The following is a 15,160-nucleotide window of genomic DNA, read 5'->3' as shown; positions in this document are numbered from 1 at the left end:
AAAAGCAGAGACATTTCTTTGCCAACAAAGGTCCGTCTAGTCAAGGCTATGGTTTTTCCTGTGGTCATGTATGGATGTGAGAGTTAGACTGTGAAGAAGGCTGAACGCTGAAGAATTGATGCTTTTGAACTGTGATGTTGGAGAAGACTCTTGAGAGTCCCTTGGACTGCAAGGAGATCCAACCAGTCCATTCTGAAGGAGATCAGCCCCAGGATTTCTTTGGAAGGAATGATGCTAAAGCTGAAACTCCAGTATTTTGGCCACCTGATGCGAAGAGTTGACTCACTGGAAAAGACTCTGCTGCTGGGAGGGATTGGGGGCAGGAGGAGAAGCAGGTGACAGAGGATGAGATGGCTGGATGGCATCACTGACTCGATGGACGTGAGTATGGGTGAACTCTGGGAGTTGGTGATGGACACGGAGGCCTGGCGTGCTGCGATTCATGGGGTCGCAAAGAGTCGGACACGACTGAGCGACTGAACTGAACTGTCTCAAAGCCATTTATTGAAAGGACAGCCTTGTTTTTTTTTTTTTTTTCCTTACTCATATGAAATGAAAACACAAACCCGCATGGAAAGCATAACCTTGTTGTTATTACTTAAAAGAAGACTGTCCTTTTTTTTCTTTAAACTTTTAATTTTGTATTGGGGTATACCCCAATCAACAATGTTGTGACAGTTTTAGGTGAACATGGAAGGGACTCAGCCATATATATACATGGATCTATTCTCCCCCAAACTCCCCTCCTATCCAGGCTGCCACATAACGTTGAGCAGAGTTCTACGAGCTAAAGAGGTGTAGGTCCCTGTTGGTTATCCATTTTAAATTTAGCAGTGTGTACATGTCCATCCCAAACCGCATAACTATTCCTTCCCCGCATCCTTCCTCTGGGAAACCTTAAGTTCATTCTCTAAGCCTGTGAGTATCTTTCTGTTTTATAATTTCATTTTTATCATTTCTTTTCAGATTCTACATATAAGGGATGTCATATGAGATTTCTCCTTCTCTTTCTGACTTACTTCACTCAAAAAGAAGACTGTCATTTAAAACAGAATTTTTACATTTTGTATTTTCTTTGCATATGGGTTAAGATATGTGAATATTTGTATTGAAAATGATTCTATTATTTTATCTTTCAATAAAGATCAGTAACAGGAACTTAGAACTTGGGTCTAGTTCTGGTTAAAGATTATGTCCTTTATTTCCCCTAATGTGGATATAAGTTTTTTTTACTTGGCTGCATCGCTTTTAGTCGTGGCATGTGGAATCTACTTCCTTGACCAGGGATCGAACCTGGGCCCCCTGCATTGGGAGCATGGAATCTTAAGCACTGGACAACCAGAGAAGTCCCCTAATTTGTTTTCTGATATATTGTTTTTGATGTCTTCCTTATTTTTATAAATACTTTCAATATTTCAGAACTTGTTTAAACGTAAACTTGGCTTACAGAGGTAGATTTAATGGAAGAAAACAATATTATTAGTATAATTTCACATGTTTCTGCAAACCAGTAGTTATTGCATTTCCCATTTTTTTTTTGAAATAGAAGATCTGAGTATATACTCTCCTTGCAATGTGGTGACAATGACAATGCATTGTAATTTTCCATTTAAAAGGCATGCACAACTGGTAATGGATCTTCTGGTAAGCATTTCACAGAACAGGGGCCCCAGGTCATGTTTGTTTTATCTGTATTTCCTAAAGGCTTTCCAGTGGCATCATGAAATACCTGATGGAGCTTTTACCTCTGTACAATAGAATGTAACATTTCTGTCTTGCTCTCTCTTAGGTTACTCACCAGCTGAGGACACTCAAGCAATCCTGGAGAGAGGTCTATGAGGTGAGGGACTGAGACCACCTGCCAAAAGCTGGCACTACTTTGGTAGCCATGGAAAGATGCCATTTTGGAGGTGGATCCTCCAGTCCTCACCAACTCTTCAGATATAGCCCTAGCCAATACCTTGACTGCAGTCTTATCAGAGAGACCCTGAGTCTGAACTGAGACAGGCTTGTTGCTGAAATTCAGCCTCTGTCCACTGGTGCTGAATTAAATCTCAGAGACAGAGCTTTGGGTGAAATAGTTATTGCTTTGCCAGGCAAAGGGGCAACAGCAGAATAATGCCCTTAAGACTGTGAGTCCCACTCTGGAGTGGGTAGCGAGGAGCCTTATCATGTTTAAGGAATAGGGCGTGATCAGCTTGTGGACATTCTTCTGATTGATTGGTAGTGAGGTAATTAGGAGTCAGTATATAACCTGTGGTTCTAATTGGTCTGAGGTTACATGTTTGTGCGCAGCACACAGTTAACTTCTTCCACCTGGTGGGGGTTTCAGTATCTGCAAAACAACTCAAAGAACATGACTTAGGATATTATCTATAGTCCTTGAGGAAGAACTAAAGGTCCTTTCTTGACTGTTTAATGGCCAAAGTATTATTATCTTGTCTTGCTTGACCGTTTTCCTTTCTTTCTGCATTTTGTCACTTCTCTGATTAAATGTATTCTTTGAAAAGTTTTTGTACAGACAGAAGGCAGATGGACGAAATGGGTGGGGGGCTCTATCTTGGGAAGGCCTCGCAGGGTCCTGCTCAGTTACTGGCCGGGACCTGGGACTTGGGACTCTTTGCAGCAGTGCTTGCACCTTTACAAACATCTCATCAAGCAGTAAAGAAATTATAAGGGACTAAAAATAACTGATGCATGCACTAGTTATGCATGCACTGCCAGGGCAAATTATGAACAAGATAAAAAAGACCAAACACCCAACTATCACATCTGAGGAGTTGGGAACAAAAGCAGGGTACCACACATGGTCTTTGCAGACAGCAACTCCAAGGAGGTGCACAAAGCACCCAAAGCATCCCTCCAGCCCAACCCTGGGATCTGCCCCCACCCTCACTCCAAGGACCAGCTCTCCTCCCCGCTCCCCTCTCCACTGTCTGTGAGGGAACAAGCAAAGGCACCTGTTACTTGTTTTCACTCCTTTGTGCTACAGCATGAGTCCAAGTAAAGGCTTCACTGAATTTATTGTCTGGCCTCTTTTCAATTTTCAGTAACAAAACTGCTCAGGTAAGCCACGCTCAAATTCCTGGATGTTCAGAATTTGAAACGCTAAAGGTATTCTGCTAATCATTTCTAGATCATTTCCACTGGACGAGAATAAAGACTGTAGCAGTGGTATGAAAGACACAGTGAAGAAAGGCAGATAGAGCCTGCTAAGGCTGTAGCACAGGGTTTGAGGAAAGATGATGGAGGCATATTCAGTCAAATTTCAAGCCTGGGTGGCCTGTGTTCTCTGTAGGTTTGGGCCAGCTTCTGTACCAGTTGCAGAACCAGGATTCTGTAATGGTGCTCACCTTACAAAGCAGCTGTATCAGAGCACCTTATCTGAGATGTTGTTGGTCCTTAATAGAAGAAAACTTAGAAGGTATTTATTTAAAAAATGTAAAGTCACTGTCTGCTCCAAGAAGCTTATATTATGTACTTAAAGTGGTCTTTGAGGTGTGCAACTGGTACCACAGCTAACAAGATGAGCAAATGAATAACTGAACACGTGAATAATATTAAGTGCAAAAACTGTCCGTAAGGAGAAGTAGGGGCTTCCCTGGTGGCTCAGTGGTAAAGAATCTGCCTGCCAACACAGGAGACCCCGGTTCAATTCCTGAATCCGGAGAATCCCCTGGAGGAAGAAATGGCAACCAACTCCATTATTTTTCCCTAGAAATCCCCATGGACAGAGGAGCCTGGCAGACTACATTCCCTAAGGTCGAAAAGGGTCCAATCCAACTTAGAAACTGAACAACAATACGAAGTAGAGGATGCTAATTTTTAACTCAAAGAAGGAATTAAAAAAAATCATTTATTTTTAATGGCACATGGCACTTGGTTGCTGCACCTGGGCTTTCTTTAGTTGCGGCCTGTGGGATCAATAGTTGTGGCTCACAGGCTTAGTTGCCCTGATGGCACGTGGGATCTTAGTTCCCTGACCAGGGATAGAACCCGTGTCTCCTAAATTGGCAAGCTGATTTTTAACCACTGGACCACCAGGGAAATCCCAAGAAGGAAACTTTTGAAGTGCTTTTCTATAGTTAATAATTTTCTAATGATGAGTCTGTTTTATGGAAACGTCAGACAAAATTTCTACAGATGAAGCCAAACGATAAAGCAAAATGAAATAACATTGGAAGCCACAGGCCGCCCCAGAAACTAGTCCGGCAGCTCCATGGCCACGCCTTCCACTTATAGCCACGCCTCCTTTAGGTTAACGCTTGGGCTTCACCCTACGCTCACGGGGGTGGGGCTTGCTGCGCCAGGTTCTCAATCTAGGCTCATTTGCTCGCGAGAGTTCCTCCATCCAGGCTACTGAGAAGCCGTCGGACTTGGAGGCAGAGAAGAGTCGCGAGACTTGACAAGATCACTCTTTCCAGACTCCGCCCCTCCATCCCGGCACTCCTGGCGCAGCTTCCCCGTTTGCACGTGTAATTGTTGTGGTTCAACCTCACATGGCCGCGGAAGTGCCGGCGGCTTCCAAGATGGCGGCGCCCAGTGTCAGGCGTCCGTGACTCGCCTCTGGTCAGCCTTGAATTATAGCCCTGATCAAGTCCATGGGGCCATGGACCGGCCTGGGTTCACAGCCTCGCTGGTGGTGAGTACAGGACTTTAGGAGTGCCGGAGTCCTGCACCGGAACCCCGGTGTCTTCTCTGTCTTAGCACCTCCTTCCGGTTTTGCGCGGTGAATCGTCCCTGGGTCACCTGTCACCAGGTCTGGGAGGAAGCGCAGAGCTTCTGGGCCGCGGCGGGGCTTGTGTCAAGTCCCTAAGTTTGCTACCTGTATGCCAGAGAGGGACAGGAGTGGGTTAGCGGTGGGGTACTTGACTCGTCCTCCGCACCGCGGTTTATCTAAAGGAAAAAGAAAAGCTTTAATTATATTCTGTAACCATAGTTGGGAGAACTTGGCAGTTAATGAAATATTCACAAGGACTCTCAAGTGGCCTCCAGACCTGTTGGCCAAGACTGTAGTTTCGTTTTACTGTATCTTTTTTATTTTCGGAAAATGATGTATCCGTTCATTCAATACATAATTAATCGGCTATTCTGCGTCTGAATATTTTTCTAGGATTTAGGTATGTACTGATGAGCCCAAATAGCCGCGCTGTGCAGCCAGTGGTGTATAATAGGAAAGAAGAATCAACGTGTTTTAAAAAAACAACCCCCCCCCCCCAAAAGTCCTTCAATAAATATTTTGAAAACAGGTCCAGTAGGGGTTACTAGATACAGTGGTGAACCAGACAGATTGTCTGTTTTTTCATTGTGGGAGAGTGGGCAGAGGCAGAAAACAGACAAATATCTTTACGAAAGCTTTCCTGAGAAATGGAGACTCAGAGGGCTTTCTTCATTCAATTATCCAATGTTTTCTGCAGGTGTGGGAGATAACATGGTGAACAAGATAGACCTGGTCTGGTGGTGGAGGCTGAAGAGGGAAATGATTGTTAGTCTGAATGACGTGAGGGTTACTTTCAGCGTGCTATGGAGAGATGTGGAAGGGGGATCTTACTCAGACGTGTGGAACGTTGGTTTTAAATCCAGATTTGTGGAGATCTGTGGAAGCTAGGTTTTAGAGATGCAGAGAGAGGCATTACCACTCTTGAAGGCGTTTCCCTGTACAGCTGGTGAGATAGCAGTAGTACTTGTGAGAGCATTGCTCTGTGGGGAAGTAGGGTAAGCTTTTTAGGTACAGCATCTGGTTTAATTCTGACAAACAATTGAAGTCTTATCCTAGTTCTCCCAGTGAGGGAACTGAGGAGTGGTATGTTAGATTATTTGTCCGAAGTCACACAAGTGAGATACATTTCATGTGTATTAGTGTCTGAGCTCAGATTCCAGGCAGTGTAACATGGGATTTCGTGCTCCTTATTGCTCTTTAAGACTGTCTCTTAAGTCAACAACAGTAGCAGTTGCTGAAAGCAGGTGTCAGTTAAGGAAAGAAACATGGTTTTAAAATTTGTTTAGGGTTTATTAAATAATGGTACATATGCATACTTTTTAAAGTGTAGTTAAAGAGAGTAGAATTAGGATGGATTGGTAGAAGTTTCAAGGACAGTTTTCCTCCAGCTGAATTCATTTCATGTGCAGTTTCTCTGCCATATATTCTGCCTACTGGTACTGTGATTGCCCTTGGAGATTTGATGGCAAACAAACCAAAGCATTAACCATAAGGTGCTGTGAAAGAAATGAATTGAGGTATTACTGAGAGAGAATCATCTTGGAGAACTAAGATCCTGCATGCTGCATGGCCTCAAAAAATAAAACTCAATGACAATGACCACCCCCCCCCAAACATGGTTAGTAACCTTTTGTTATAGTCATTAATTCATGTATTCTTCTAATAGTTATTAAGTGCCTACTATGGCCTACTGTGTACTAGTGCTGGGAACATATTGGTGAAAAAAACAGGTATGGATCTTACAGTCTCGTGGGACACACACAAACTTTGAAGAAATGGTCAGATGCTCAACTATAAAATTAAAATTCTAATCAGTGTAGAACAAGAGGGTCTAAACGCAGACTTGGGGGATTAGAGAGCATCATGTACACAGTCCTGGAAACGGGCGAGATCAGATGACTCAGGAAAAAGGTCAAGGTGGCCAGAAGGTACCTAGCAAAGCGTTAATGATGGAGTTGGGGGTGGAGAAGTGGCGGGGGCTTGGGGGGCGAACTTCTAGAGGCTTTCAGGTTGTACTGTGATTCTGTTTTTCATCCTAAGGGCTTTTGGAAACTTTAAAGAGCGCGGAAATCTGTTTTACAAAGACAAAGCTGCCATTAGTGTAGAGGTCAAGAAGCGCTGTAGGGAGAGTGGGTGGAGGATGCGGAAGAAGGCAGATCTCATGGGAAGCCACAGCTTTGCGTTGAGTAGGTTAAAGTCACTGGTGGCCACTTCACCTGTGGAGAAAACAGAGAATGTCGGGGAGGGATGTTCTTTGGAGAAGCCATGTTAATGTTTTTCGTGTTCTTAGTTGTGGTCTAGGCTGGGGGCCTGTGATCATTTTGCTTAGTTAAATTAGGCAGGTGGTTTGGTTTTTGTCCTGTAGTTGAGTAGCTGTGATTTTGTTTTTCCTGTTTTTGCCAGCTTTCTTTGGAGAAATAAAGGTTTCATAGCATGTAATCTTAACGTTGTTCAACTCCCAGAGGAATTTCAAAGCACTGATTAGATTCTTGCTGTCTGTAACACTTTTAAGGTTGTGGCATATATGTTATCTATTGTATATGGTTTCATGATCTCAATAAATTGTTATGGTGAGGTAAAGCTTGCTGGTTATCTGTGTTAGGTTCTTTTTGGGTTTTGTCTAGTACTTAGGATTTTCTCTGTAATCTACCGTAAATGTTGAAACGAATCCTTTGGTAACCTTTTTGATACGTGATCATAAATAAAACAATTTCTCAGGCTGAAGAAAAAAAATAAATTGGTAGTGTTCCTTAAGATTTAATTGCTGCTGACTTGATGTAAAATTATAAGCATTCCTTAAGGTTTAAGGTTTTAAAAAAAATCTTAAACGTGTTGTTGTGTGTCTGCATTTATATGTATTCTTATTCCTGTTAGCTGTATTTTTTCCAGTCTCATGAATTTACATGATACTTGAGTTATAGAAGTTTGAAATTCATAGAAGTTAGTAGCTCTTGATTCATGATTTGCTAGATAAGTAGATTGAATCTGATCATTTACTCTCAGTATACAAGAATTCTGATGAAAGAATGGCTGGAGAATCAATGCATGCAAAGTAGCCAAATTGATTAAAAAGTAATTAACTTACTGATTAAAATTTAGCAGTAGATAGTAAGCATCTTTGTGAACCCCTTCCTAAGATTAAAGAGAAAATTAGAATGAAGTGCAGCATATTTTTAAAGAAATCAGTCATATCAGACATTCTCACAAGAATTTTAGTTTTCCTTGTGTTTTGAGAAAATGAAGAGTCAGGCAAAATATTTTATTACATACTGAATTTATAAAATCCTTAAAGAATAAGTGAGAAGGGTGTTGAAAAAGTTGGCTTTTAATTTTTATTTTTTTAACTTTCCTAATTGTGACCTTTGCCCTGTGGCTTAGCTGATTTCCACATTGTCTTTTTTTTATTCCTACTCCCACTTGATACTCTACTGGCACATCTCTGTGTTCTTTTCATGACAACTTGTTAGGTCATTTGCAGAGTGACCTGCATGGTTCTGTCATGCTTTTCAAGGTAGTGTACACTAATTTTTAATAATTGACCTGTGCTAGCTCATTGAAAAACGGAGATTATTTCGTTTCTCATCCGAGTAATTTCATTTTTCCAGTGAACTCTTGCAGTGGTTTTATCATGCATGCCAAGTAGAGCAGAAAGTGTTTGCTAGGTACTAACCCTTATACCACCTGAGCACTTTGTAATCCCAAAGGATGGAAACAACAGATGATTTTGAACTCTGCCTGTATGTTTGAATAGTATTGATTCCTCTTTGTGTGTGTCATGGAATATATAGTTTTTAATGTCTACTTTTACTTTTTGAATAGGTAATATATTCACATAGTTCAAAGTCTAAAAGATAGGAAAGTTAGCAATTCAGTTTAAAAATTACTGAGTAGGAACCATATTGCCGCTTTATAATTCTTCCATTTACTTGCTATAAAGTGGTGTTGATTCATGTCTGTAAATGGGTACCTTCAGACCTTGTGTATTGACCTTTCTCTTCTGCTGTCTCTGAGTTTCTGTTTCTCGGAGTTTCTTTTTGCTTTGACTAAGCTGTAACCAGTTTTTAAAATGTTCTCCTCTGCCAATGCTTTACTGTACTCACAAGGGGCAGGCTTGGTTTTCAGTCAGATTTTAAAGTGCACGTTCCCTAAAGCAACGTGGTGTCTCTTGGGAGATGATGCGTTTGGGTCAGGTTTAATGCCCTCCAGGAATTTAGCTCTATTTTTTCATTTATTCCCTTAAATTAAAATTTATCAAGGAATTTTCCAATATACAAAAAGTAGAGAAAATATCAAGAATCCTCAGATATGTGATTCTTAAAATGTGGATCTAGATTCAAAGGCAACATTACCAATTTAGAATGGAAATTTCAAAACAATTTATTTCTTAAAATGCAGATCCACTACTCGGTTAAAAAGGCCAAAAATAAAACATTTGGTATAATTTGGAAAGAATACTGAGATAAATTGTCAAATGTAAAAAACACAGTGCTGCAAACCACCTTTTACTTAAAAAGTAAAATAAAATACATATTCATATTTTTAAAAATTTGCCATTTGTTTATTTTTAATTTGTGTATTTTTTTGGCTGCACAGCATGTGGTATCTTAGTTCCCCCCCCAGGGGTGGAACTTGTGCCCCCTGCAGTGGAAGCACCCAGTCCTGACCACTAGATGTCCAGGGAGGTTCCTCAGATTCATATTTGCTCGTGTGTGTTACCTGAAGTAACTTAGGACGTATACAATAAGAAACCAGTAAAAGTGATTCCCTCAGTTTTTCAGGATAAGGAAGGAGACTTTGAACTCTCTACTTTTCTGAGGTTTGTTTGTTTCACTTTTTTGAATCCTATGAAATCATTAATTTAAAATTAATTTTAAAATTGTTAAAGAAATCATTAAACATTTGTTTAAAACTGAATATATAATGTAAAATTCACAGTTGGAAACTATAGCACAATAATGGTTATTTTCACAGGACAAATCTGTAAATTCAGGTAGGAGGTCTTTTGACTATACCAAAGTAGTCTGGTGAAGTTTAAAACCATGTTTGAAAGAAATATGCTTTAAAAACTACCTTCTTATCCCCATCCGTCAAATGGAAGCTTATTATTTTTTTGTAAATTTCCTTTTTTTTTTTTTTTTTTTTTTAAGGCTGGCGGAGTAGCAGGTGTCTCTGTTGACTTGATATTATTTCCTCTGGATACCATTAAAACCAGGCTACAGAGCCCCCAAGGATTTTATAAGGCCGGTGGTTTTTGTGGAGTATACGCTGGAGTTCCTTCTACTGCTATTGGATCCTTTCCTAATGGTAACAATTATATTGATATTTTCATTGCTTTATATAAAGCCAAGCTAATGGGATTTATTTTCAGAATAATATGTGGTCCAACCCTAGATAGAATTCCTTATGTTTAATATAGTTGATACTTGGAATTTGTTTTCTATTCATTAATCCATTATTTTTGACTCAACTAGTGCTATAGATGCCATCATAAACAACAACAAAAAACCAAAACCACGAGCAGTCTTTTGAAAGTGGTTTTCATGGTAGAACTCCTAGTTAGACTCCTCTGGCGTTGATTGTGATGCCTTAGAGCAGTTGTTCTCAACCTTGCCTGAATGTTGAAATCTCTTGGGGAGTTTTACAAACTACTGATGCCTGTGTCTCTCTGACAAGTTTAACTGGTCTTGGCTTTGCCTGGGTATCAGGAGTGTTAGTAGCTTCCCAGGTGATTCAGATGTGAAGCTAAGCTCAGCAATCTCTGCCTTGGGGAGTCTCGTGGAGCGGGTGAACCTGTTTTATTTAATCCACCTGTTGGTATACTCTTTTTTATTCAGATACTTATGTTGATAATTGTTTACTGATGCTTTGATTGGCACTCAAACTGAGCAAACAGAAAACCACTGCCACCAAACAGACACTCACAAAACCACTGCTCCGTTAAAAATATTTTTTTTTTGATTTATTTTTAATTGAAGGATAATTGCTTTACAATATTGTGTTGATTTCTACCAAACATGACAGAAGATTCTTCAATTCTAAGGTTTGATTTCTTTTTCGCAGTGTATTTCATGAGAAATTCTTTCTTGTTAACCTGACATTGAAATGTCCATCTGTAAAAAGCACAGTATTCACATCAAGATTTGTAGTGCAAATCTTTTTGGTCCTTTAGTTTATCCCTTCTTCCTTTTCCCTGAGCCATCCTTAGAACAGCCAACTGTTTTTAGGTTATTCTTGAATTCTTTTCCCTGGAGAAGGGAAAGGCTACCCACTCCAGTATTCTGCCCTGACGAATTCCATGGACTATATAGTCCATGGGGTTGCAAAGAGTTGGACATGACTGAGCGACTTTCACTCACTTTGAATTCTTTTATGCCTAAATTTTCAGTAATCCATTATAGCAAGTCACCATTTAGCACGCACTCCATGCCAAATATACTGTTAGTGGGAGATGGGCCTTGGTTCCTATATTTGCCTGTGTTTCAGACACCTGATCACCTAATGAGTTTGTTTTTTAAAAGAAAGTACTGCTGCCTGTGACCCACTCTCAGAGGTATGGAATTTAGTTGGTCTGAGGTGTGGCCTGGGCTTTGGATTTTAAAAAAAAAATATATCCCCTGGTAATTTTAATATGCAGACAAGTTTGGGAACCTCTGAACTAGGGAATTGCAAAGAAATATCAATATGTTACTAAGTACCTATCTTTTCGGTACTCCTCCTTACCTTGTCTCCTTCACTGTTGTAAATAATTTTTCTCTCTTGCATATTGTGTAGGGATTGTTGATTGATGAAGTATTAGTGATGGTCTTCAGGGTACATGGGCCTCCCTTAAGCTCACAGGACTGGTTTTGATACTTGTGAGCAGGAGTTTATATAGAGAACGTGGTTTTGAATTTTTGTATGTTTGAGAAAGTGGATGTTCTTGGACTGCTTTACTTTGCCCTCCACAGAACATCATTGAATAGGAGAGGCTGGGTAAAAAGTCAGAGTGCCACCATTCCAGAAATGGCTGTTTTTCTGCAAATTTTTAGTGAATTGAAACCCTTTATGAGGCACTTTAAACATTTTTTGCTATTGGTTCAAGTTCTCTTCAGAACACAATACATCATTTTAACATACAGCGGTTGTAGGTTTTTTTGAGGACGTATTGTGCAGCGAGTGGAAGGGGCTGAGGGCTGCGAGAGGAGAAGAACTGTAGGCAAGATCCATACGTAGTACATGTTTAGAAGGGAATGCAGAAGGAATGTAAAGGAACCATAGTTTTTTTGCTTTGTTTTCACTCGGCGGGGTTGGGGGTGGGTGGTGCAATGTCCAGGAGGTGGAACTTAGAGCTGAATTCAATTGGTGATATTCTAGCCTAGTGGTCCCCAACCTTTTTGGCACCAGGGACTGGTTTTGTGGAAGACTGATTTTACCACAGACAGGGGTGTCTGTGTGGGGGATGGTTTTGGGATGATTCAAACATATTCCATTTATTGTGCACTTTATTTCTCATAGTATTACATCATCTCCACCTCAGATCATCAGGTGTTAGATCCCGGAGACTGGGCACCCCTGTTCCAGCCCATTTAGTGAGTGGGCCAAAACAGGATCAGCCTAAGTAAGAATCGCAGGTGGGAATTAGGTCCTGCGTTAACTAAATACAGCTGCCTGCTTGGGCCTTACTCATCCAGGTACAGCGTGCCACCTCTTCTGGCCTGCTGTTCGTTAGCTGCTGAGCAGTGTTTGTTACAAGCTTACTGACTAAGGGTAGAGAACTGCTTTTCACTCTCAAGCTCTTTTCCTGAGTATTTCAGACTTTGCTGTGACATGTTCAAATGACCTTTGAAAGATGATTTTGCCAGGTATTTATGTTTCATGCCAAATCTTTTATGTAACTGATAAACATCTTTGATTAACAGTGCATGGCAAGTCTAAAAGTGTTTTTGTGCTGCTAAGGTTAGTTCATATGATGGGGTAGCTTTTTAGAGATTTTGATTTTCAGTTTTAGTTAAATAGTTGATTGTTTTCTTGAAGTAAAGGTGAATTGAGGTAGTACAAAGTAGCCATGGTTATTTTGAGTATCCAGCAATAAAGCATAAGGAATAGGTGTTTTATTGAGATACATGTTTGCAGTTTTAACCTATCTGTAAATTAGTGTAGTTGATTATTTTATGATCATATGTAAAGATATTTTGTGTCACAGATATTCATATCCTTTTCTAAAACTCTTATTAAAAAGTGTTAAGTGACTTGTCAGTACAAATTGGTAAATGCCAGGTTAGCTGTTAGGGTTCCTCATGGCAGCAGGGTCATGTCTTCTGCATTTTTGTAAGTCCAAGGTCAAGCGTGTAACATGGGCTCAGTGAAATCCGTAAGAGTGATGGGATGGCAGGGGAAGAGTACATATTATTATACCGTTATTATTTTTACTTATGTTTGAAATATTTAAAAATATAAACAAACAACATATTTATAAATATTTATATTTATTTATATTATTCATATTTAATATTTATCTTCATTGTCTCATAAGTTACTGTGTTGTAATTTTTTTTGAGAAACATATTCACAGTTTGCACAGATATTTAAGCTTTGTGAGAGACTGGTTTGTTTTAAATTTCAGCTGCTGCCTTTTTTGTCACCTATGAATATGTGAAATGGATTTTGCACACTGATTCTTCTTCATATTTTATGCCTGTGACACATATGTTGGCTGCCTCGGTTGGAGAAGTGGTAAGTAATAAATTATGTGTATAACATACTTCAGAAATGCAAAGCATGAATTATCTTCAGTATGTATATTACTTCATTTCATTTTCAAAAGACACTTCTTTTTTAAATTATGAAAGTCTTAAATCCCAATAAATGTAAATGAATTAAACATGATAGCTGAAAGATAGTCTAGATAGTATGAAAGAAGAATCCAGATATGTGTTATTTACAAGAGACATGCCTCAAACCTAATTATACAGAAAGAATAAAATTAAAGAAATAGAAGAAAATATCCATGTAAATTGTGGCTTTTTGTTGTCAGCATAATTGAGCAAGAACTGTTTCCTAGAACTCCCTTTCCAGGAGGGTTCCATGTTAGCTTGGCTACAAGAGAAATCTGCACAACATTTTGAAGGCGAAAGTGACGCAGCATTTGTGTTCATGCTCAGAAGGTTGGTGTGGGGTCAGACACAGTTGCAGTTCATACACCTCATCAATGATCTTTTGGCTTCAGGAAGCAAGCCAGGCCTCCAGCTGCTCCACCTCCCACAGGATCATCTTCTTCAGCTTTTCTAAGTTTTGAGTCCGATGTGTGGGCTCTGGTGAAGGATGCTGCTTGGTCCTACAGGACACCCACAGCCTTGAGATGGGTGGTGGAAAATGTGAAATTCAGTTTGTCCTTGCTTGTCTCCATTTCACACCCATCTTTCCTTCCTGATTGCCTGTCTTCTAAATTTCTGTGCCAACTCTCCATGCAGAGGCAACAGTTCTATATGAACTGCCTAGTTAGCTCTCACAATTACTGTTCGTATCCCTGTGATAACTCCTTATTCTTACCTTTCTTAGTGATTCTACTCCTCTGGTCAGCCCTCACTGATTCAGAAAGGCTACTTGAGAGTGGATAGTAATGTTAATATTAGCCCCCTTCCCCAGAAAAAGACTTAAATGAAAAAGAAACTGTTGTATACTGATACAAGGAACAATTTTCTTGGGAAATGTAATAAACCTGAACTTGGGCTAAATAGCATAGTCTCAAAATATAAAGCAAAAAATTGCCAGAATTATAATGAAAAATCAGTACAATAATTATCTTCATTGGTGATGGTCACATCTACTTTATAAAAGTCCTAGGACCAGGCAGGCATAACTTGTTAAGACCATAGAAGATTTGAACACAGGGACAGGAATGGTCTAATGGATGTGTAAGGAGTTCTGCACCTAATTGCTAAAGATTATTTTTTTAAGCGTACTTGGAAGCTTTAATAAATCTCTCCTTGAAGAGAATGTTGAAAGAAGTTAGCTCAAAAGACATTAAATTCACAGAAGTGTTTTATATAAAACTTACTTTTGATATTGGTTTACAAATAATTTTGTAGAACCCAAGCCAACTCTGGATTTAAAGTTGTATTAATAATTTACTGAACTTGTAAGTATGATAGGACTAACAATATGTTAATTTTTGGAGTAGCAAAGAGCATAAAGTAGTAGTTCCTTTATGAGTTAGAGACACCTTTAGGAAGCTAACGAAACCTGTGGTTGTCTCTCCAGTAAGCTGCGCTTGTGCACAGTTTGTGTACAGTTTCTGGGGATTTTCGTTCCCCCCACTCTTACCCAAAGTAAAGACTCCACGACTTGAGTTCTGCCTGAAAATTAGTGTGCCATTTAAAAGCAATTTATATTTAATTAAATCTTTTAACTTACTATCCCTGGCTTACGTTTTTGTGATCATGTTCTGACATTAGAACCCAT

At 39.7% G+C, this 15,160-nt stretch overlaps 1 protein-coding gene across 6 annotated transcripts in view; it reads left to right on the top strand.

Moving 5' to 3' along the window:
- Nucleotides 1-4,304: 4,304 nt before the first annotated feature.
- SLC25A26 (solute carrier family 25 member 26) overlaps nt 4,305-15,160 on the top strand; it is a 145,873-nt gene continuing 135,017 nt past the window's right edge. For 2 of the 6 annotated variants that reach the window (XM_061396446.1, XM_061396447.1), the window contains exons 1-3: nt 4,307-4,642; nt 9,868-10,024; nt 13,323-13,432. In XM_061396446.1, the coding sequence (XP_061252430.1) occupies nt 4,610-4,642; nt 9,868-10,024; nt 13,323-13,432 (300 nt within the window). In that variant the 5' untranslated portion in view covers nt 4,307-4,609. Of the gene's footprint in view, nt 4,643-9,867; nt 10,025-13,322; nt 13,433-15,160 lie in introns of all 6 variants that reach the window. The other 4 variants (XM_061396448.1, XM_061396444.1, XM_061396450.1 and 1 more) reach the window with 3 other exon arrangements.

Source organism: Bos javanicus, chromosome 22 (genome assembly GCF_032452875.1).
Source record: "Bos javanicus breed banteng chromosome 22, ARS-OSU_banteng_1.0, whole genome shotgun sequence".
Taxonomy (NCBI): Eukaryota; Metazoa; Chordata; class Mammalia; order Artiodactyla; family Bovidae; genus Bos; species Bos javanicus.
This window is presented reverse-complemented; position numbering and strand designations above follow the sequence as displayed.